The sequence below is a fragment of the Aspergillus piperis genome (genome assembly GCF_003184755.1).
Source record: "Aspergillus piperis CBS 112811 unplaced genomic scaffold BO85scaffold_33, whole genome shotgun sequence".
Classification (NCBI taxonomy): Eukaryota; Fungi; Ascomycota; class Eurotiomycetes; order Eurotiales; family Aspergillaceae; genus Aspergillus; species Aspergillus piperis.
The window spans coordinates 206,211-228,376 of record NW_020291623.1 but is presented as its reverse complement, the minus strand read 5'-3'; the positions used below and the strand labels follow the sequence as shown (position 1 = coordinate 228,376).

At 24.5% G+C, this 22,166-nt stretch overlaps 3 protein-coding genes across 3 annotated transcripts; 1 reads left to right on the top strand and 2 right to left on the bottom strand.

The window, feature by feature from the left end:
* Window positions 1–18,796: 18,796 nt before the first annotated feature.
* On the bottom strand, window positions 18,797–20,316 carry BO85DRAFT_493212 (FAD-dependent oxidoreductase; the record flags this gene model as incomplete). The annotated part of the gene is made up of 6 exons (XM_025663818.1): window positions 18,797–19,261; window positions 19,360–19,725; window positions 19,785–19,846; window positions 19,912–20,063; window positions 20,120–20,216; window positions 20,274–20,316. 6 exons carry the CDS (start codon window positions 20,314–20,316, stop codon window positions 18,797–18,799), a joined length of 1,185 nt encoding a protein of 394 aa, XP_025510236.1.
* A 139-nt stretch (window positions 20,317–20,455) lies between these two features.
* On the top strand, window positions 20,456–21,683 carry BO85DRAFT_507792 (dienelactone hydrolase; the record flags this gene model as incomplete). Its single annotated transcript, XM_025664420.1, has 5 exons — window positions 20,456–20,943; window positions 21,006–21,172; window positions 21,233–21,342; window positions 21,384–21,528; window positions 21,635–21,683. Exons 1-5 carry the CDS (start codon window positions 20,677–20,679, stop codon window positions 21,681–21,683), a joined length of 738 nt encoding a protein of 245 aa, XP_025510235.1. The 5' UTR covers window positions 20,456–20,676.
* A 256-nt stretch (window positions 21,684–21,939) lies between these two features.
* BO85DRAFT_336483 (uncharacterized protein) lies at window positions 21,940–22,152 on the bottom strand (the record flags this gene model as incomplete). The annotated part of the gene is made up of 1 exon (XM_025655448.1): window positions 21,940–22,152. A coding segment is annotated over one exon (213 nt), but the record flags the coding sequence as incomplete, so codon positions are not given.
* Window positions 22,153–22,166: the final 14 nt, after the last annotated feature.

The window sequence follows — 22,166 nt, the reverse complement described above, 5'->3', positions numbered from 1 at the left end:
AAATAATTATAGTAATAATTAAAATTAATAATAAATTATATAAATATAATATAAAATAAAAGGAAGGCTGGTAAACTAGTAAATCTATATTTTAATAAAATAATTAATAAAATTATTAAGCTAATAATAAATAGCTAGTATAGTTTAAAAGCCTGAAATATAAAGATTTTTATAAATTAAAATTAATAGAACTGGATACAACATGGTATCAGACTTAATTAAATAAAATCTTTAAAAAAGAGCTTAAAAAATATAAAAAGAATTACTTATATTTTAACTATAGTAAAACAGATTATTGATTAAAGAACTATAGACAGAAATAGTAATAATCTCAGAAATAACTAAGAATTACTAATAAAGACTAGACTAGAGAAGTTTATAATATTATTAATAAATAACTAGAAGTCTAGACAGAAATTAAATTATTAAATAATAAGAAATTATAAGTTATATAATAAAAATAATTATTAATACTAATAAGCAGGGTGTACCAGAATTAGTTAAAATAATAAATTAATATAAATAAACTAATAGTATTAACAGAGTTATAAGAAACTTATTAATTATTTAAATTATTTAATTAACTTATAGAAGATAATAATAATAATAAACTAGCTCTAGAGAATAAATACTCTGATATAATTTAAAATAAATCTAATTCGTTAAATAAAGAATATAATACTCAGCTAGAAAACCTTAAATCTAGTAAGAAAAGATTTAGTAAGATATTTAATTTTTTAGAAAAATCTTTATCAGAAACCAGTAAACCATGCTTAATATAATAAAATAAAAATAAAGAAAACTAAGAAAATAATAAAGATAATATTTTTTATTAATTAGATAATAGTATAAAAAAATTTAAAAAAATCTAGTATAATTCTGTCCAGGACTCAAGAAAGTCATATAATATTATTTATATTAAAATTTAAAATATTAAGAAATACAGAATAAAGATTAGAAATTATATTTATAAAGATACTTCTATTATCCAGAGTTTTATTTAATATATAGATAAAATAATATAGATTATTACTACTATTTATTTAAAGTTAGCTGAAAAGTAAGAGTAGTGTTACGGACCCCTGCTAGTCGACCTGCTAGCAAGACGGACTCATTAGACAGAAAGTACTGATAAAGACAGCACTTGAGTAATCAGAAACTCTTATTAAGAAGAATTCTAGATTACTTCTATAATATTCAGGATAGTCTTATATTACATGATTATTTACTATCAGATCTACTATTAAAAATATACTCAGGATATACTTGAATCTTAAAACCATGATTAAATTAACTATTAATCTATTTTAAATAATATATAATATAGTATACAGAGAATAGAATATATAAGAATATTTATTTATATACTTAATTAGTTCTGTTCTTCATGCTTAATCTATATTATTTTTAAGTAATTTATTTTTAAAAATTTAGTAATATAATACTTATCTGTACTTATTTATAAATAGTCATATAATATTATCTAGCTCTACTTTTCTTCTCTTATTTAAAATTAATTATCTTAAATAAATTATTAATCTAATACTATCTTAATTTTACTTGATAATATATATATTAATAAAACTAAGCTAACAGAAACAGAGAAGTAATCCTAAGATTTAATATATTAAATACTAGTTAATATAAGTATTATCTATTATAATTATTTATTATATTAACTATCTTAAGCTTATTATATATTTTATAATAAGACTCTAGTACTTAAGGAGGAGGACAGTAACAGGATCTAATAATATAAAAATTAATAAATATAATTAATTAGTTATAAGAAAGTATTATTATCTTAAAATAATAGAATTAGATACTTAAAAATTACTTAATAATTAAATTTGTTAAGGTCAGATTACTGAAATTATTTAATAGTAATAAATTAAAATTTAGAATTTTCTTAATCCAGCTAGACCTATACTTTAATATAAATAAAGAAAAACTTAAGAATAAGATTAATAAAGTCTTTTTTATATTTATTTATTTGACTAAAATAGTATTCAACTAGTTCAAGCCATATATTTATAAATACTAGAAGAAACCAGTGGAGGATTAGGATAATAATATTAAAAAAATATTTATTAATTATATTAAATTTAAAAAATATTTTAAATAAATATTCAGAGATATTAATATAATATATAATATTAAATAAAAATTATAGCAACTTAAGCAGATTAGATTAATATCTAAGTATATTTTTAAATTCCTGTAAGTCATCAGTTATCTAGACTAAAATAAAAATATTTATATTATATAATTTAAAAAAAGACTTATAATAAAAATCTAAGAAAAACTTATTTAGTAAAAATAATTAAATATTTTATAATAAATAATTACAGCAGCAGTAAAGATTAATAATAGATTATATAAATATAATATAAAATAGAAAGAAGACTAATAGATTAACAGGTTTATATTTTAATAAAATAATTAATAAAATTATTAAACTAATAATAGACAGCTAGTATAGTCTAGAAGCCTGGAATATAAAGATCTCTATAAATTAAAATTAATAAAGCTAGATAAAATATAATACTAGATTTAATTAAACAGAGTCTCCAAGAAGGAGTTTAAAAATATAAAAAGAACTATTTATACTTTAATTATAGTAAGACAGATTATTAGTTAAAAGACTGTAGATAAAAATAGTAATAATCTTAAAAATAACTAAAAGTTACTAATAATAATCAGGCTAGAGAAGCTTATAATATTATTAATAAATAATCAGAAATCTGGACAGAAACTAAATTATTAAATAATAAAAAATTATAAGTTATATAATAAGAACAATTATTAGTATCAGTAAATAAGATATACTAGAACTAGTTAAAATAATAAATTAATATAAATAAGCTAACAGTACTAACAGAGCTATAAAAAACTTATTAATTATCTAAATTATTTAATTAGCTCACAGAAGTTAATAATAGTAATAAGCTAGTATTAAAGAATAAATATTCTAATATACTTTAGAATAAGTTTAATCCTTTAAATAAAAAATATAATATTCAGCTAGAAAATCTTAAATTTAGTAAGAAAAAATTTAATAAGATATCTAATATTCCAGAAAAATTTCTATTAAAAATTAGCAAACTATGCCCGACGCGATGGAATAAAAATAAGAAAAACTAAGAAAATAATAAAAATAATATCTCTTATTAATTAAATTATATTATAAAAAAACTTAAAAAAATCTAGTATAATTTTATCCAGGATTCAAGGAAGTCATATAATATTATCTATATTAGAATCTAAGATATTAAAAGATATAAAATAAAAATTAGAGATTATATTTATAGGGATATTCCTGCTACTCAGAATTTTATTTAATATATAGATAAAATAATATAGATTATTATTATTATCTGTTCAAAGTCAGCTGAAAAATAAGAGTAGCTGGACTGGATTTTTAATATAACTGTAAAAAATACTTATATAAATATTTTAAAAGAAATAAGAAATATTAAAAACATGATAAACCTTTTTAGATTATATATTATATAAATATATACTCTTTATATTATAACCAGAAATATATTACAGAATATTAACTGAAAATACTAAAAATAATAAAAACTAGAAGTAACTCTTATCCATGTCTTAAATTTAGTTATTTATATATAAAATATAGATAATATTTATACTATAATATAATATACTGGACGATATGCTTTGATAATTAATATATAATATATTATATTATAAAAATAGAAAGTTCAAGATTTTTACAGGAATATTCAAAATTATTAAAATTTAATTAACTAGACTAATAGTTGGCAGCTACTAAATCAGAAAAATATTTAAAAATCTAGATAATTATGTTAGATTAACCAGTTTAAGTACTAGTAGACTTTAGTATAACCAGAAACTTTATGAATTCATAATTCATGCAGTAATTAGAGATATTTAAAAGATAGAAAAAAAACTAGAACTAATTACAGAATTAAATAAAGAGAATTTAGAAATTTTTATATTAGTAATTAAGTCAGGAACCATGCCTATGGCTGTAATAGATTACTTTAAATATCTAGATTTTAATATAATATTATATTAAGAATTCCATGGCTCAGGAATTATAATCTATAAATTAATTAGAAGATTAAGAGTCTTTAATTTATAAATTATAATTATCTAAGATAATATTATCAAGGACTAGATATAAAGTCTAGATTTATATAATCTATTATACAGTATAAGATTAAAGTAAGGACTAAGTAATTTATAAAAAGATTAAAAATATTATAAAAGCCTAGTATACCAGGCATTATAGGAAACTTAGAAAAAAATAATATTTTAAAAATTATAGAATAGATATTAATAGTAATAAAATTATTATAGATTAATAAGCTAGTATATCTACCAGAATAGATACTAGATATATTATAAGAATATTATAAGTTATATCTAAATAATATTAACAGAAATCAGATTTATATATACCAGGCTATAGAGCCAGAGAACTAAGAATAGAAATTTAAGATTAATAATATAAAATAATAAGAGACTCGTGTGCGGGAATATAGATTTAATAATATAAATTAAAAAACTTAAGATAGATAAAGACTTAAATATATTAATATAAGACTAGAAAATTTATAAGAATTTCTAGCTATAATTAGAAGTGACCTGTATATTTTATTATAATATAGAAGATTTAAAAATCTGTTTAAATAGCTAGAATAATCTAAATTATTTTAATATAGAAAGTATGACTATACTATTCTTATTAAAAAAAGAAAGTTATTAATATACAAAAAGATTTACCTGATATCTAAAAAGAAATTATAGGTATTATAAGAATATATTAATAATTAATTAATTAAAGATAATATCAGATTATTAAAGTTATCTGCAGGATATAGAATTTTATTTATATTAAAAAAGAATAGCAGTCTATAGTTATATATAGATTACTAATTATTTAATATAATTATAATCAAAGACTAATAATCTTTATCCTTGATCTCAGAAATTTAAGATAAAATATAAAAAGTAAAATAATTTATTAAGCTTGATATTACAGATACATATTATTATATATATATTATAGAAAATAAAGAATAGAAAACTATATTTAAAATAAAATATAAATATTTTAAATATTTAATTATATTATTCAGGCTTATTAATATATCTGTATTATTTTAGTAATATATTAATAAAATATTAGAAGAATATCTTGACAGATTTATAATTATTTACTTAAATAATATTTTAATTTTTTTGAGAATTAAGGAAGAATATATAAGATATATAAGACTTATATTATATAAATTATATTTATATTATTTATAATATAAACTGAAGAAATATGAATTCTATATATAAGAAACAGAGTTCTTGAAATATTAAATATTTATAAAAAAAGTCTATACTAAGTAAATTAAAATATAAATTATTAGGGACTAGCCTTGATCTAAGAATCTGAAAGAATTTTAATAATTTATGGACAGGTATATTATCTACATGATATTATTATTTAAATTTATAAAAAAGATACAGGAATTTAGATAAAAAGAATTATAGTAGTATATATTTAAAGATATTAAATATTAATTTATTATATTATTAATACTGGTGCAGCACGACCCAGAAAAGAAAATAATTATTAAAACTAATATATTAGATTATATTATTAACATATATATGATACAGCTAGAAGATAATAAAAAATCTAGATTAATTATATTTTACTTAAGGAAATTAGTTCAGACAGAACTTAATTATAATATTTATAATAAGAAGTTACTAGCTATAATAGTAGTATTTAAGTAATAGAAGATTTATTTTAAAGAAGTAAAATATACTATTATTATAAAAATAGATTATAAAAACTTAATTTATTTTATAATAACTAAAAAGTTGACCAGAAGGTAGGTAAGATAAATAAAAATTTTATTATAATATAATTTTTATATCATATACTGTAAGAGAACAGAAAATAGATATATAAATATATTAAATTATAGATTAAATTATAAAATAGAAGAAAAGATTATCAAACCAGTTAATTTAAAATAAAATAAAAATAGGTTAATTAGTTATAATAAAGTTAATCTTATAGTAATATTAAAGATTAGTAGTGATCTGACTAGATAATTAACTGATATTATTAAAGAAAATAAGATACTTTAAGAAATAAGCAGAAGCTCACTAGAAAAAATTATTATTAATAAAAAAGAATAAACTTACTTCTATAAACTAATCTTTATACTGACTAGTATAAGGATAGAAATCATGATTATATATTATAATAAACTACTTAAAAAATATTTAGGAGTTAAAAAAACCATAAAATTAATTACTAAGAATTATTATATTCTAAATCTCAAATAAAAAATATGCAGTTATATTAGATAATATAAGATATATATTAAGAATAAATTTATAAAATATTAATTCTATAGACAGATGTAAGTACAGGAGGTATTATAATAATTATAAAAATAATTAAATAATTAATTTTATTAGTCTACTATCTGAAAAAAAAGAATATAATATTATTATAGTTATTACTGACTGTCTTATTAAATATATCTATCTTGTACTAAATAAAATAATAATAATAATAATATAAATAGCAGAATTATTTCTAGAGAATATTATTATAAATTACAGGATACTAAAGTATATTATATTAGATAAAAATAAGCTATTTATCTTAAAGTTTTTAGAGATTACTTGCAAATTTTATAGAAATTAAAAAATAAATAATAACAGCTTATTACCTGTAAATAAATAGATAAATAAAAAAATTAACTAGATAATTAAACAATATTTAAAATAGAATATTAATTATTAATAAGATAATTAGATAGACCTGTTACCTATAATACAGTTCTTATATAATAATATTAATTATTTAATAATTAGAGTTTTATTATTTTATATTAATTATAGTTATTATCTAAGATTTCTGGAAATATTATTAGGAAAGCAACCAGTTACTAATATAATTAAAGATATTATTGTATTTATAAGATATATATATATCTAGTTATTCTAAGATATTAAATTTATAAATTTATAAAATAAAATCTATTATAATTACTGACATAGAAAGAAACCTGATCTAAAAAAAAATATTTTTATTTTATTAAAATATTAAGATAAAAAATTAAGCCAGAAGCTTGACCATTATAAACTAGGATTATTTATTATTAAAGAAAAAAAGAGATTAATTAATTATAAGCTAAGACTACTAAAATTAATAAATAAAATTTATTTAATATTTTATATCTTATTATTGGAACCCGCACCAAAGAATACTAGAATTATAGAAAATATAGAAATTAATAATAATATTAAAATAAGAATATGAAGTTAAAAAGATTCTGGACTATAAAAAAATTAGTAATAAATTATATTACTTAATAAAATAAAAAGAATATAATATCTTAGAAAATATATAGAAATTTATTGAGAATCTAATAAATTATTATTAACTTATAGAGCAGTATTACTGGCAGACAGGTTAAAGTTTATCTAGAAGAAAGAAGAACTAATTAACTGAATTAAATTAGGATTATCTAATATAATAATAAATTAAATAATATTATATTTATTAGCTAGATACTCCAGCTCCTAGAGATTTTTAGTATTTAAAGAATTCTTCTTATCTAACTGCTTTAATATATTTGAATTATGATTTAATATCTATTTATTATAATTCTTTAGAAATTATTATTATTTAAATAAATAAGTTATTTTAGTAAAAATATAAGCCTGCTCAACCAGAATCTTAGTAAGTTTATTTTATATTTTTAACTAATTTTAATTTAATTTATTTTATTTTCTATTATTATAAAATTATTTCTTATATTTCTGATTATAACAAGTATAGGTAGTACAGTTTTGACTTTTTAAATCTATAATATAAGAAATGCTTTTCAGAAAATAGTATTTATAGAAGTTTTTAATAATATGACTATTCTTATAAATCTTATTAAATTAATAGATACACTCTTTTACTCAGTTATAGTTAATATAATAATAAGATATATTAATTTATTCTAAAGAAAAGAAACTGAAGAACCTAGCTAATATATATAAAAGAGTATATATTTTTACATTTCTTGAGAATAAGAAATTTTAAAAAAAAAGAAGTAATGTTACAGATTTCTACTAATTAATCTGCTAGTAAGATAGACTTATTAGATAGAAAATATTAATAAAGATAGTAATTAAGTAATCAGAAACTCTTATTAAAAAGAATTCTGGATTACTTCTATAATATCTAGAATAATCTTATATTATATAATTATTTATTATCAGATTTACTATTAAGGGTATACTCAGGGTATACTAGAATCTTAAAGCTATAATTAGATTAACTATTAATTTATCTTAGATAATATATAATATAGTATATAGAGGATAGGATATATAAGAATACTTATTTATATATTTAATTAGTTCTGTTCTTTGTGCTTAATCTATATTATTTTTAAATAATTTATTTTTAAAAGTTTAATAATACAACACTCGTCCGCATTTATTTATAGATAATTATATAGTATTATCTGGCTCTACTTTTCTTCTTTTATTTAAGATTAGTTATCTTAGATAGACTATTAGTCTGATACTATCTTGATCCTGCTCGACGGTATGTATACCAGTGAAGCTAAGCTAACAGGAACAGGGAAGCGATCCTAGGGTTTGACAGGTAGTCTATCTAGAGTTTTAAGTATGTAGAAAGAAAGAGAAAGAGAAGAGTATAGGAATAGGGTATAATAAATAAAGAAATATGTGAGTAAGGAATAATATAAATAAATAAGTATGGTCTGTTTTTAGTCTTTCCTCTTTAGATGAAGAAAAGAAATATACTAAGATATACTTGGTGGAATTTTCTGAGTTTTATATTCTGTGTTATTTCTTACAGGAAGATGTAGTATAAATCCTTGTAATTCTGCTGGCTGCTTTATTATTAGTTATTTTGTTATTGGCTGTATTTTTATCTAATATTTTTATGAGTTCTGTTAATCTTTGGATTTTTTATATTTATCTGTAAATAGATCTGTAATTTTGTAATCTTGTAAAGAAAGAGAGTATATAATTAATTACTTGATAATATATTCTGGTATTCAGTCATGGTATATAAATAGTTATTTTGTTATTTAGGTGCTTCAGGATATAAATACTGAAAATATTAGTGATATTGCTAGTACTGGGGTAAATTTGACTAGATTCTTAAGATTACTTACTGAATCCTGTATTATATTAATTGTGTATAATTATTTACAGTTGTTAAATAGTATTCTTAGATAAAGTGTTTAGTAATAGAGTTAATATATAGGTTCAGTTTATTGCGACAACAACTGGGTGTATTTAAATAAATAAGTATTACAGACTTGAATAAGTATATAGATATTTAGAAGATAGAATACAGAAATTGTTGTTTTAGCTAGTTGCTGGTATTAGTATAATTATTTCTTTATTTCTAATTATTAATAAAGTTCTTGAATGGACAAGATAGTATGTCTCTTTTTAAATATATATTTATTTTATATATTATTAGAGTCTTTCTTCCTGCAATAAGCTGCAGTGGAATTTATTTATAAGTATCTAGATTTTAAGCTTACTGAGCCAAGAGACTAATAAAATATTTAATAAATAGTAGGAATAATAGTATTAATCTAGTAAGCAGCCACTGTTATCTAATAATTTATTGATTTAATAAATTATTTAACTGTATTCTTTTTATTGATAGACTGAGTCTTATTCTTGGTAGAACTGATTATGTAAATTTATTGTATTTATAATATAGTCTTATTCTGCTACTAGGCCCTCTCACAGAATTTATTTAAAATTAAGTTTAGAAAAGTTAGACTGGGCTCCGCATTCTTGAGCCAGATAAATAATATTAATTATATAATATATCTTTTGAATTTTATATATAATAAATATATAAGTCTAGTATATCTTCTGTCCACTAACGTCCCAGAGTATATATATAATAGAGTAGATAAGTCAGTTAAAAAACTGAACTTGTATCTAATTTAGTCAGTGACAGATAAATTATATAATTATTTATTATATAAGATAAATCTGCCAGGGCTCTATTAGTGTTTTTTATATTAGTAATTAACAGTTTCTGATATCAGAAATGATTTACTAATAGTTAAAAAGGCTATAATTATGGAGTGGTATTTATATACCGGTAATTATGAGTAATTGCTGCTTTGTAATAGTTAATATTATATTTTCCTATGATAGTTTAAGTAAAAGTGGATAGTGACAGGACTGGTTATAATATCTGTTGGGGATAATTTAATTTTAATAATCTCTGTAGTATTTCTAGTAAAGTTGTGATAATTCTTGAGTAATTATTATGAAAAGTCATGTTATAGAATAATAGGAAGAATATTTTTGGGATGTTATGTATACTTTGTTATGGTTAAGAATATGTTACAGAGCTGTATTTTATTTTTTTAAAGTTATGTTTACTGCTATTCTGGTGTAAGAAATAGCTGTTTTTATATTTAGACCGCAGTTGCTTGTAGTACTGTGTGAGTTAAGCTTAATTTTTTTAAATTCTTGTTAGCTAAACTGGTAATTTCTCTATTAGTTAGTTATATAAATTTATGGTTTGGTAATTTTTTGTAGTAGTATAATTTTTCTGCTTCCGGAAAGCCTCATGTCCCTAGTTTTGATTTGTATTTAGATCTTCTTGAAGATTACTGATTATAAAACAGATAAATGTATGTCAGAGAGAAGATGATTACTAAGAATATTTTAGTGTTTGGCTTGACCTGCCAGGTCTTAATTTAAGTAATATTTAAGAAGATTAATAATTTATTTTAGATCTGTATCTATAAGAGTATTAATTCTAATATACTTCTTACCAGAGGAAATTATTAAGTTTTTTAATAAAATCTAAAAGTTAAATATCCAGGGGCAGTGTTAAGAATGAAGGGTTAATAAAGATTATATTAAAATAGATTTTATTAGAAAATGAGTTAGTGACCACCTTTTAATTAAATTATTTCTATATTAAGTTTAATTAATATACTAGTCTAGATGAAAGAAGGATCATGAGCTACTATACTGGAAGGATTGATATAGACTTTATTAGACTCACATTTTTAAGTACTAGACTTAATAATCTGGACTGCTGAAAATTGATCTAGAAAACTGCTTAAGTCTAGCTAGATAAAACTCTTAATTTCATTTTAATAAAGCTAAAAAGTTCTTGTATATCCTTCTATTAATAAGAAAAAAAGAGTTATAATATAGATATTTAACTAGTCTATCTATATTCTAACTAGTATAATATATTACTGGGCTGACTTGATGCTAAGTAGTCCTGGATATAAATTAATATAAATTATATTTTTATAATTTATATTAACAGGCACCAGCCTGACTTGAGAAAAGTATAAGTAATAAATATTATCCAGATATATATATAGATTATTTTACTATTTAATTAATGACTTATTTTCCATGGGTTATTATGAAGTAATAAAAACCTGCTTAAAAGATATTAATATTTATTTATTTATAGTATCTTAATTTTTAGTAAGTAATTTAAAAAATAAATTAGTTTAATATCTATCAGGCCCAGAGATCTTATTTCTTCCAGTAATTATTAATTTTTAATAGACTGATTTAATTATGACTATCTTAAAATACACTGCTGATAACTGTTAGAATATATAATTAATCTGCCTATTTTGGAAAGCTCAGGTATAATTTATATATTATATTATATATTATATTATCAGATAAAAATATTAATTATATATTTGATTAAGATCTGGTATTTATAAATAACTTTTATATATATAAATACTGTGTAGTTCTATATTATGATTTTATTATATATAAAACAGATATGTTCTACTAGTGGCTTACTAAGATTAAATATTCTGAAATTAAATAAAAAGGAATTTATTTCTATTTAATATATTATCTTTTTTAAAATTTATATTTTTAAAACTTTTTACTACAGTATTAATCTGTCTGGCTGTATTTTTTCTGCTTATATATTAATATCTTTTTTATAAAACCTCTTCTTTATAGAAGTAACTTATAATTTATTTTATATTTATATTTTATACATATAACTGACAGAGCAAAGATTAATTTAATAGAATTTCTGAATATAGACTATTTTAATCTAGTAAAATCTATTGATTTTTTTAAAATAAAAGATTTCTCTTCTCCTCTCCAACAGGGTAACATTATTGAAAGTATTATAGGATTAGTAAAGAATACAGTTAACCAGATTAATAGATATATTTAGAATCTGTCAGATCAGTTATATTTACTTCTTCTAGAGTATTATATAATCAGCCTGTAGAGTTACTGTGAAGGTAAGTTAATTTTTCAGGTTTTTTTAAACTACTCAGTATCTAGTACTTTTTTTTAATTTAAATAATTTTCTTTCTAATCAGCTAGGCTAGATAAATAAAATATTAGCAGACTGGATATAACTAGTTCTGAAAGATTATTACTGAATATTATATTAGACCATGGCTGTTTATATAATAATATTTATTACTATATTTATTGCTGTTATTACTGGTCTGGTTAGATTCTTATTAATAAAATTAATTACTATCATGTTTTCAGCAGTAAATTAATAAAAGATATATTAGAGATTATACTGACAGTAATAGATAGATATTATTACTTTCAATTATTAAAATATCTATAATAATTATAATTATATATTAATTATTTATATAAGATATTAACAGTATATTGAAGCATATAAATATCTTTACCAATCTTAGACTACAGATTCTGGTTATATTATAACTTACTACATATAAGATAAATTCTAAGTAGTAGAACTATCTATAAGATATAATATATTATCTATTTAATTTTAATATTTTAAAATATATTAAGACTTCAGGATCCCCGCAGCCAGCCTATATTTTATTATCTTTTATTAATATAATATTATACACTTTATAGCTCCAGTGAGCTGTTTTTATTTAATCCTAATTTAATAGATTATAAATATAAACAGTCCTCAAATTTTTAATTTTATATAAAATAGAAAATAAAGTTATATTATTATTATAGTCAGGTATCTTATCTACTTAACTATTATCTAGCTACTAGTCTATAAATCTAATATTTAAGAAAAAGAGACTAGTTATTCTATTTTCCTAAATTTTTTCGAGGAAAAAAAGAGAATATTAAATAAGACTTACTCTATTATCTTACAGAAGAAGATACTTATAGCTATATATAATTACTGGAATATATTTTAAAGATTCTACCTCAGCTCATTTATAGCCTGTTTCTTTTTATTTAATTAAATTTTTATAATATATTAATAACTTTCAATATATATTCTCAAGACTAAAATATACCACTGTTTTAATTAACTCACTCTGAAGTACTCTGCTATAGACTGAAAAATATTATATCTGATATTATATAATAGTAAAATAATTTTTAGATTTCTGCATTTATCTATAATAATAATATTAAAAAAAACTATAATAACTGAAATTCCTTAGATAAGAAAAGCAACTGATAGAGATATAAAGAAGTTATAAAAATTTGGAATTATAGTTTAAATAATATAAAGATTAATATTCTAGATGTTAGTAGTCTTCTAGAAGAATATATATTATATAATAAATCTGTGATTATAATTAAAACTAAGTATTTAATAAATTAATAAAAAAAAGTTAAGTATGTCTCTTACTTATCTTATTATTGTATATTTTAAAAAAGTTAAAATTAACAATTAGTTACAGGACTTTAGAAACTTATATTATATATATTTTTATTATAACTCCCACTCGAGCAGACTAGTATCTGTAAGAAAAACTTAAAAATATTATTAAAATATTTTTTAATTTAATAATATTTTATTTTTACTGGGTCTGGTAGTATCAATTCAGTATTAAATTAAATTAGTTATATTACTCCAGTAAAAGAACTAGCAAAGTATAGAATATAATAAGTTATATTAAATAGTAATATTTTATAATACTGTAAAATAGATAATAATAAAAAATTAGATTCTATAGTATAAAAGCTAGCTGGCTTTAATAAATTTATAAAGATAATTTTATAGACTGTATATTTTAATGCTAAGTATAATATTCTATACTTAATCAAAAATACTATACTAGCCAGGTAATTTTGTAGATATTAATATCTTATAATTTTTTATAAGGTATATCTATTCTAAAAAAGATAATTAAATAGAATACCTAACTGTGTTTATCTAATAAAGTTTTTTATTATCTTATTATAGAATCTATTTATTTTTTTCCTTGGTCTGCAGGATATCCAGATCTTAAATATAGATTATAATAAATTACAGTTCAGGATTTTTAATTTGGCTTGAGTAAAAATTTTATTTAAAAATTTTATAGCTGATAATCCTGCTAATATTATTATAAGAAATGAAAGACCTTAGTAAAAATCAGAAAAGCTTTTTTCTCTGTTAAAAGAGGGATTAAAGGAGTTATAGAATTATTATTTAGAAATATAATATTAAATATTATAAAGCTTAGCTATGAAGAGTATAAATATAGTAATAGTTCTAATATAATAAATCTTGTAATATTATTATTATTAGATTAAAGATAAAAAGCGGGCAGGAGATATAAAAAGATATTAAAAATAATTATTATTATCTGACCTACTCCATTACCTGGTATAATAATAATAATTTTATTATAACTAGAAATTCAGTATTATATTATATTATTATACTATCTTATCTGGATCCTCTGGTCCTTAAACTATAATATAATATTATTATGATTTTTCTAGTATCTAATATTATATTACTGTATTTTCTATATTTAATCAGATATATCTCCTAGAATACTGTAATATTCTTTATATAGTATTATACTATAATTATACTTATTTTTACTTTTACCAGAACTTTCTGTATATTATATTATATAAGAATAATTTTTAATTTTTACTTACAGGTTTCTAGAAGCTTAATCTAATTTCTAGATTTCTTTTTATTATATTATATTATATTTTATTAGAATATTTATTTTTAAAAAATAAGAAGTATAGAGAATTATGTATTTTATTATTATCTCAGGATTATATAGCAAGACATGTAGAAGTAGAAGTATTTAATATATAGAGATTACATAACTAAGCCTACTAGTATTATTATTTAAATATATCATAATTTAATAATTTAGTGTAAGTAGCTGAGAGCTAAAGCCTTAAAAAATTTTGAAACTATATTAGTTCTATATATTAAACTCAAGTATTATATCTGCATGCTGCGTTATAACCAGTAAATACTATTTTTTATATTATATTTTAATTTTATAATATTTCTATATATTTTTTATTCTAATTATATAAAGTCTCTTTTACTGAGAGATTTTATCAGATAAAAGTAGTATCTATATAAGATTTATATATTTTTATAGTGAAGACTGCTGCTTCAATTTCTTAAAGATAATATCATAATATATAAAAATATCTTATAAATTATATTATAAAAAATATACTTATAGTCTTTAAAAATAATAATAAAATTTAATATAATCTGGACAAAGGTATATACTAAATTCTTTAAATAATAATTATTATTTTCAGTTTTTTATTCTATTTATAGCTGCGGGAACTAACAGTTTTATAATATTATTAATTTTTATTATAGGAAAAAAGACTTTATTTTTTTTTAAAAAATAATTTATAGTTTTTCAGTATAATAATAAGCTGATCTTTTATTTTTATAAATTTTTTTTTATTTTTAAATAATCTAGATTAAGAACAGAGAAACTAGCTATATCTATTTTTATATAAGATTTATTAAATTTAGGATAATAATAATCTTGTATTCTATATTCTAAGTATAATATAAAAAAATAAAATATCAGAATATTATTATAATTTTTTAATAATATCTTAAAATAATTATATACCAGTATCCTTTTCTGAAAGTAGATTTCTAGATTTAAAAGATCAGACTAACTACCTGAGCTATATTAAGAGATAGATTTTGATATGTAATTATATAATAAATAAATATAGATAATAAATATGGTAATAAAGACTGATAAGATATATTATAAATAGTATTCTGTAGATTTTATTAGATATAATATTGTAAAATTTAATATATTTCTTAAAAAACTGGTTAAATATTTAATATACTTGTATTTATAGAAATATATTTTATAAATATATTTATATAAATTAGTTAACAGTGTAAGGTTCTTCCTAGATTTACTAGATTTTATTTAAAAATCTGTATTATTAAAATTATTATTATCTGAGTCAGATTCTGTTAAATTTATTTATATTAGAGAATAATAGTATCAAGAAAATACTATTACTTTAATATTTAATTTTCTGGGTTAGCTTGAGATTTCAGTATTTTCTGCTTAATTTTTCAGGAAGTATATATTAGTTTTTAGTTATTTAGATACTAAACATATATCAGAGTGCTCTGATATTAGTAATATAAATTTTATATTTTAATTATTTAAATAATAAGAAGAGTTTATTATATTTATATTATAAGATTAGTTATAATCTGGGATCTTAAATTAATAAATATCTTCAGTTTCCTTGACTAGAGTAAAAATAAGTTTAATATAAAATATTTTATAGTCTTCTAAATTAAATAATTCAAGTTTACTTTGGCTCCCAGGTTATTAATTACTAGAAATTAAGATTAATGATATATATTTTGTTTTTACTGCTTTGCTTGTAGACCTGAAATTAAAATATTTTAAATAAAATATTTAAGATTTAATTATTGAAGAACTGAGTATATATTTATTATTACTACTTTTATTATATATAGAGATATATCTGCTATATTCTTCTTATATAGTATTTCTCTGTTATATATCTATATTTAAGTATATAATCTCTGTCTTTTCTGAGAGAGAAGCCAGAAGTACTTTTATATTTAGAAATATATTTTTAAATTTGTTTTCTAATGAAACAGAACCCTTGTTGGCTGGAGATATAGATGAAGACTTTTTAGAAAGAAGATAATTATTATATATTATAATTAGTAATTAGAGAACTTTTAAGTCTTTCTTATTATTTTCTGTTTTAGAGTAGATATTAGAAGGTATAAAAGTTTTATTTATATATAAAATAAAGTTTTTAGACTGGTAGAAGTAAATATAATTTATTCTGATTAGATAGAATAAATCTATAGTTATTAATTACAGATAAATATAGATAATAATTAAAGTTTTAGAAGATTAGGACTGCAGCAGGATGATATAAGAATTAATAGTATATAAATAAAATAAAATAATTTTAATAAAGACTCTCAGTCAGATTTAATATTTAGTATAATTTATATCAGGAAGTATACCTTCTTTTATATAATTAAAATAATATTATCTATGATAAAGGAATAAGATTCTTATATTATTTTATATTTTATTATTTTTATATTATAATAAATTATATTATTATCTATTTCAATATAATATTCTTTATATGCTGTATCTCAAGTTTAACTCAGGCTTAAAAATGATATAAGTATTTAGTATTTCTAAGGATTTTCTATACATGTATAGATTGTCATGGAAATTTTTTAATATATATAATTAATATTAATCTTTAAAGTCTAGAAGTAGGTGATTTTATATTAATAGAAAGAATAGTTAATCTGTAAAAAAATTTAGTATAATTGAGAATAATACAGCTATAATTATTTCTAAATATTCTGGAATATATTTTATTTTATAAAAGAATTTGTTATTTTAACTAAGCTATAAATAAGATTTTACTGAATAATAGTAATTTCTATAAAATAAATTTATTATATAATTACTGTACTAGACATAGTCTGGTACAGAAAAATTATTGATTTTTTTATTAAAAATAAACTATATATTTAGAAGATTATTATATTTAAAATCCGCAGATCCTCCTTACCAGCTGATACTTTAATTATATATAACTAGTTATTGAGATTGTCTCCTGCTACAGTAATAATAAAATAAATATTTAATTTACTGGAAAATTTTATTATCTAACCATAGTTTAGCTGATTATTCTAGTCTGGATTGGGATCTTTAAGAAATTTCCAGATCTTGATTCTGTCTGTCAGGTGGAAGCGCTAATAATATTATATATATTTTAATAAATTATTCTAGACAGTTTTTGTGGCCGATAAACTTGTGCGGTATATAGAAAATTAATAATCTTGGATTAGATTAGTCCCGGGGGGGGGGGACCCCTGCTGAACAGATATTGGTCCCACTTCCCAGGGGCGAGTCATTCGGTCATTCCTTTGGCGGATTGAGCTTGATCGTCGACCAGCTAAGATCCACCTACTAAGTCATTGCCTACAGGTGTAGCTTGTTCGACGACAGTCGGCAGTCTCCGATAAACTCGGCTATCGGGGGAGATTAGGATTGTATTCATTTTTAGCACGAGATAATATGAATGTAAACTTGACGTTCACTCCAGAAGAACGCATTTGTGATACTATATATGAAAGATATACGAGAAAGTATATGTGTTAAAGTCCTGGACGCGCACATGGGTCTGACACAAAGTATGAATGCGTATTTCAACAAAAGCTACCAGAATCGGACAGAGTGAACAGAAAAGCGATCCGACCCCCATGGAGTTAGTGAGATTATCTGACGTCAAATCTTCGCCCTGTATACAACCGAACCTCCATCAGCATGAGTGTTTGGACTAGGTGTGTATACACGCCGCTTTATCTCATGTCAAGCAGCGTACATTATCAGAGGTGACCTTACGCATTCAAAGCCTCGTAAATTTTATGGAATGCAGCGTCAATGTCTGCATTCAGGTCATGAAACCAGATCCAGTCAAACCATTATCTTTGCAGTTTTGAAGCTATTTTATCAAGCGTTTTGCCAGTTTCCGGGTGCTGGAAGTGAAGCATGTGGCTCATTTCACCCGCCCGCTCTAATTGTTTCTGAGCCCTTGGCCGCCTAATAGCGTTATACGCTACAAGGCCGGCAGAAATATATGGTGCCAGTGCTGCGCCTTGGTCAGGGGCGTGATATATCCTGGCCAGAAGGTTAGAGAGTATCAAGGAATCCTCTAAGCCCTGACCAGCACCAGCGGCCTGGAACGGCAGAGACGCATGGGCGCTGTCACCCAGAGGCACGACCCGATCACGATAATATGTCGACGTGTACTGATGATGTAAGAATCCCCACTTCACCGGTCTGGCCTCCCTCAGCAAGCGGCGGAATCGTTCGTCCGCTTCGGGGCTTTCAAAGTCAGCCATCATGGCCCCATGGCTGATCTTCTGAGATACCGAGTTCTTGAGTCCCTAGGGCTTATTATCCTGCGCGTAGAGGAGGAAATTGAATTTTTTGAAATCGGCATCGTTTAGCACATAATCGCAACCCAGCAAAATATCAAACTTACCTCGCCTTTCGAAATCATATACGTGACACAACAGCGCTTTTCGCCCACGTACATCTTGGCCACGTCGGTGAGATTTCCAAATATCTCTTTGGCTTCAGATATTGGAATCACGCCTCGGTAGCAATACGAGTTGGCATACACCGGTTCAACCTGGCTGGGATACAACGGTCCCAAAACATGCTTCCTCACCGTACTATTAATACCATCGGCGCCAACAAGGATACTAGCCTCAGCAGTATCGCTATCTGCAAACTTCAAGATGACCTTGCCTGGATGCTGTTGAACACCCATTACGGTTTTGCTGAAACGGACCTTTTCAATTGAGATATATTTGGTCATTATTTCAAGGACTGCGCGGCGATGGGCCTGCTCAGCATTAGTGCCGCTCCTATAGCTGGCTTTAACGTGGATGGAGAGTGACAGACACTTCTGCGGACGTAGTTTGGGTGGCCCCAGGCAGACTTGCCGCGCCATGGTTCGTTAAGATCTATGACAGACAGTGTGAACGGGAATTCACGCTGATAAGACAGGAAAGTGAGGAGATCTGCGTACCAAAACCTGGCTGCAAGAGCATGCCCTCATAGTAGATATCCTGAGGCTCAATGGGCTTATTGCCTACACATACCTTCTCGTATTGTGCACGGAATCCTTCTTGCAGCATGCCCAGTGCCAGTTCGCCATTCGGCCCGAACCCGATGCCCGCGCTGTCCCTTGTGTGAAACGAAAATCCATTGTTCGACTATTATGAGCCTGGACTTACCCCACGACTGAAAATCCCGGGACTGCTTCATAGATTGTATAGGGTACTCCTTTCTTTTCCAAGCCCATGGCCAGAGCGAGTCCCCCAATACCGGCGCCTAGAGTTGGTCTCCGATCAGTAGCACGAAATATCAATGCATATCATGGAGACCTACCGACAATGGCCACGTGCAAGTCTTTGATAGAATCGCCGTTCATGGTGGGAGAATGCTAACGTATGTGTTTGGTACGACTCTTCATGATGATCCCTTACCATGGGCAAGTTGCGTTTATTAAAAAGGGCAGGCAACATATCAGCGGCAGAAGTAACGATGCTGGCTCGTATCGCTTCGTCCGCGTCCACAGCATCAACAGCTCAGTTGAATCCCCGCGGGGCAATGGCGACCGCTATCGGGGAGATACGCCCGAACTCGGCTCGCAAATCGCAGTCCCTAAGATGCCCCGACGATCCGCGCACACCGAACTCGTCGAAGGAAAAGCCAGTCTATAAACCCCATATACCGGTACAAAACCACGAAGCCAGCCTAATTCCAAGCTTCTGCACTAGCCATAGATACAATGAGCGCTCCAGAAGATCCAGCTCTTGCCAAGCCGGCTGAATTTTGCTGTCTGAGAGGTTCCTTCCTTTCAGGAGAGCCGGCAGGCAATCTCAAGCAGATTGGAGGCGTGGACACCTACGTGGCCACACCGGACGAGACGAAGTCAAACGGACATGTTCTGTTGTTCTTCCCAGATGCCTTTGGCTTGCACATCAATAACTTTCTTACAATGGATGCGTTTGCCGCTTGCGGGTATCTGACATTGGGCGTCGATTATTTCGCCGGGGTATGACTGCATAGTTCGGCAGACCCTCACATAAATGGCAGAGACTTACGATCTGTACCTAGGACCCCATTTGGAAGCATTCCCAAAGCTCGTTGAACGATCCGACCTTTGACTTCCAGAGTTGGAAGCACAAGCACATGGAATTCACCGACCGCATTGCTGATAAGTGGGTAAAGGACGTCGAAGCAGAGTATGGAAGAAACGGGAAGTCCATTTGTTTGCGCCGGGCGTTGGTAAGTTAATGAGCCCGGGGGGTAGAGGGTGATGTTTGTAATTAATTATCCGACAGCTGGGGGGCGCGGTTTGCGTGTGCCCAGCTTTCTAATGACGGAATCTGCAGGGCTGGCGCTATCGCCCACCCGTCGTTCATAAATGAGAGCCATGTGTTCGGTATTGATGGTAAGAATCATTCAGCTGGTGTTGTATAGACTGTTGACCAGTGCAAGCGCCTATTCTATTTTCCGTGCCAAACAGAGACAGTCTCTTTATGCCGGAGCAACGCGCCCGCGCCGTTGAGATTATGACGAACGAAAACAAAGAGTTCATTACGCAGATATCTTCTCCAATGTTGCACATGAATCTGCAGTAAGTTGAGTCTAGCCGTCCGTGCCATCTAGACGCATGCTAAGAGATAAACCTAGTCGCGGGCATTTTTGTCCGATCCATACGAGAAATGGGCGAAGGAGCAGAGCTTCCAAAGCTTCATACAGTGGTTTGACTTCTGGTTGTCTACATTGTAGAGTGTTATGGAGCCAATGAGTGGATTGAAAAGTCTCGAAAGTCCATTCAGCTTTCACATATAGCCAGCCATAATAAGATAATATAAACATTCGCAATTGCCAATAGCCTCCTCCAATACCCCTGATAAGAAAAAAAAAAAAAAAAGATTTCCGCAGCATTCCTTCTTTACTGCATGGGATATGTGGATGTAGTGTCACCATGCTGCGAATTAAGGCTGTATTTGTTCTGTTGGGACCTGGATATGGCACGTACGCAAATGCTGCTGAGTTCCGCGGTAAAGACGTCCAGGTACTGCAGGTGAACGACTTCACCCGCGGTTAACTTTCGGATAGGAATACTCCGGATCAAACTGGGGACGTTCTGCAGCAAGTCCATGTTGTGGTTTGTGTCGCAATCGCGAGGGTTCGAGATGATGTTGCAAAAAAGGGTCAAGACGGCTGTAATGGCATAAAAGAGGACGACCCTGAAACGAGATGCAACCA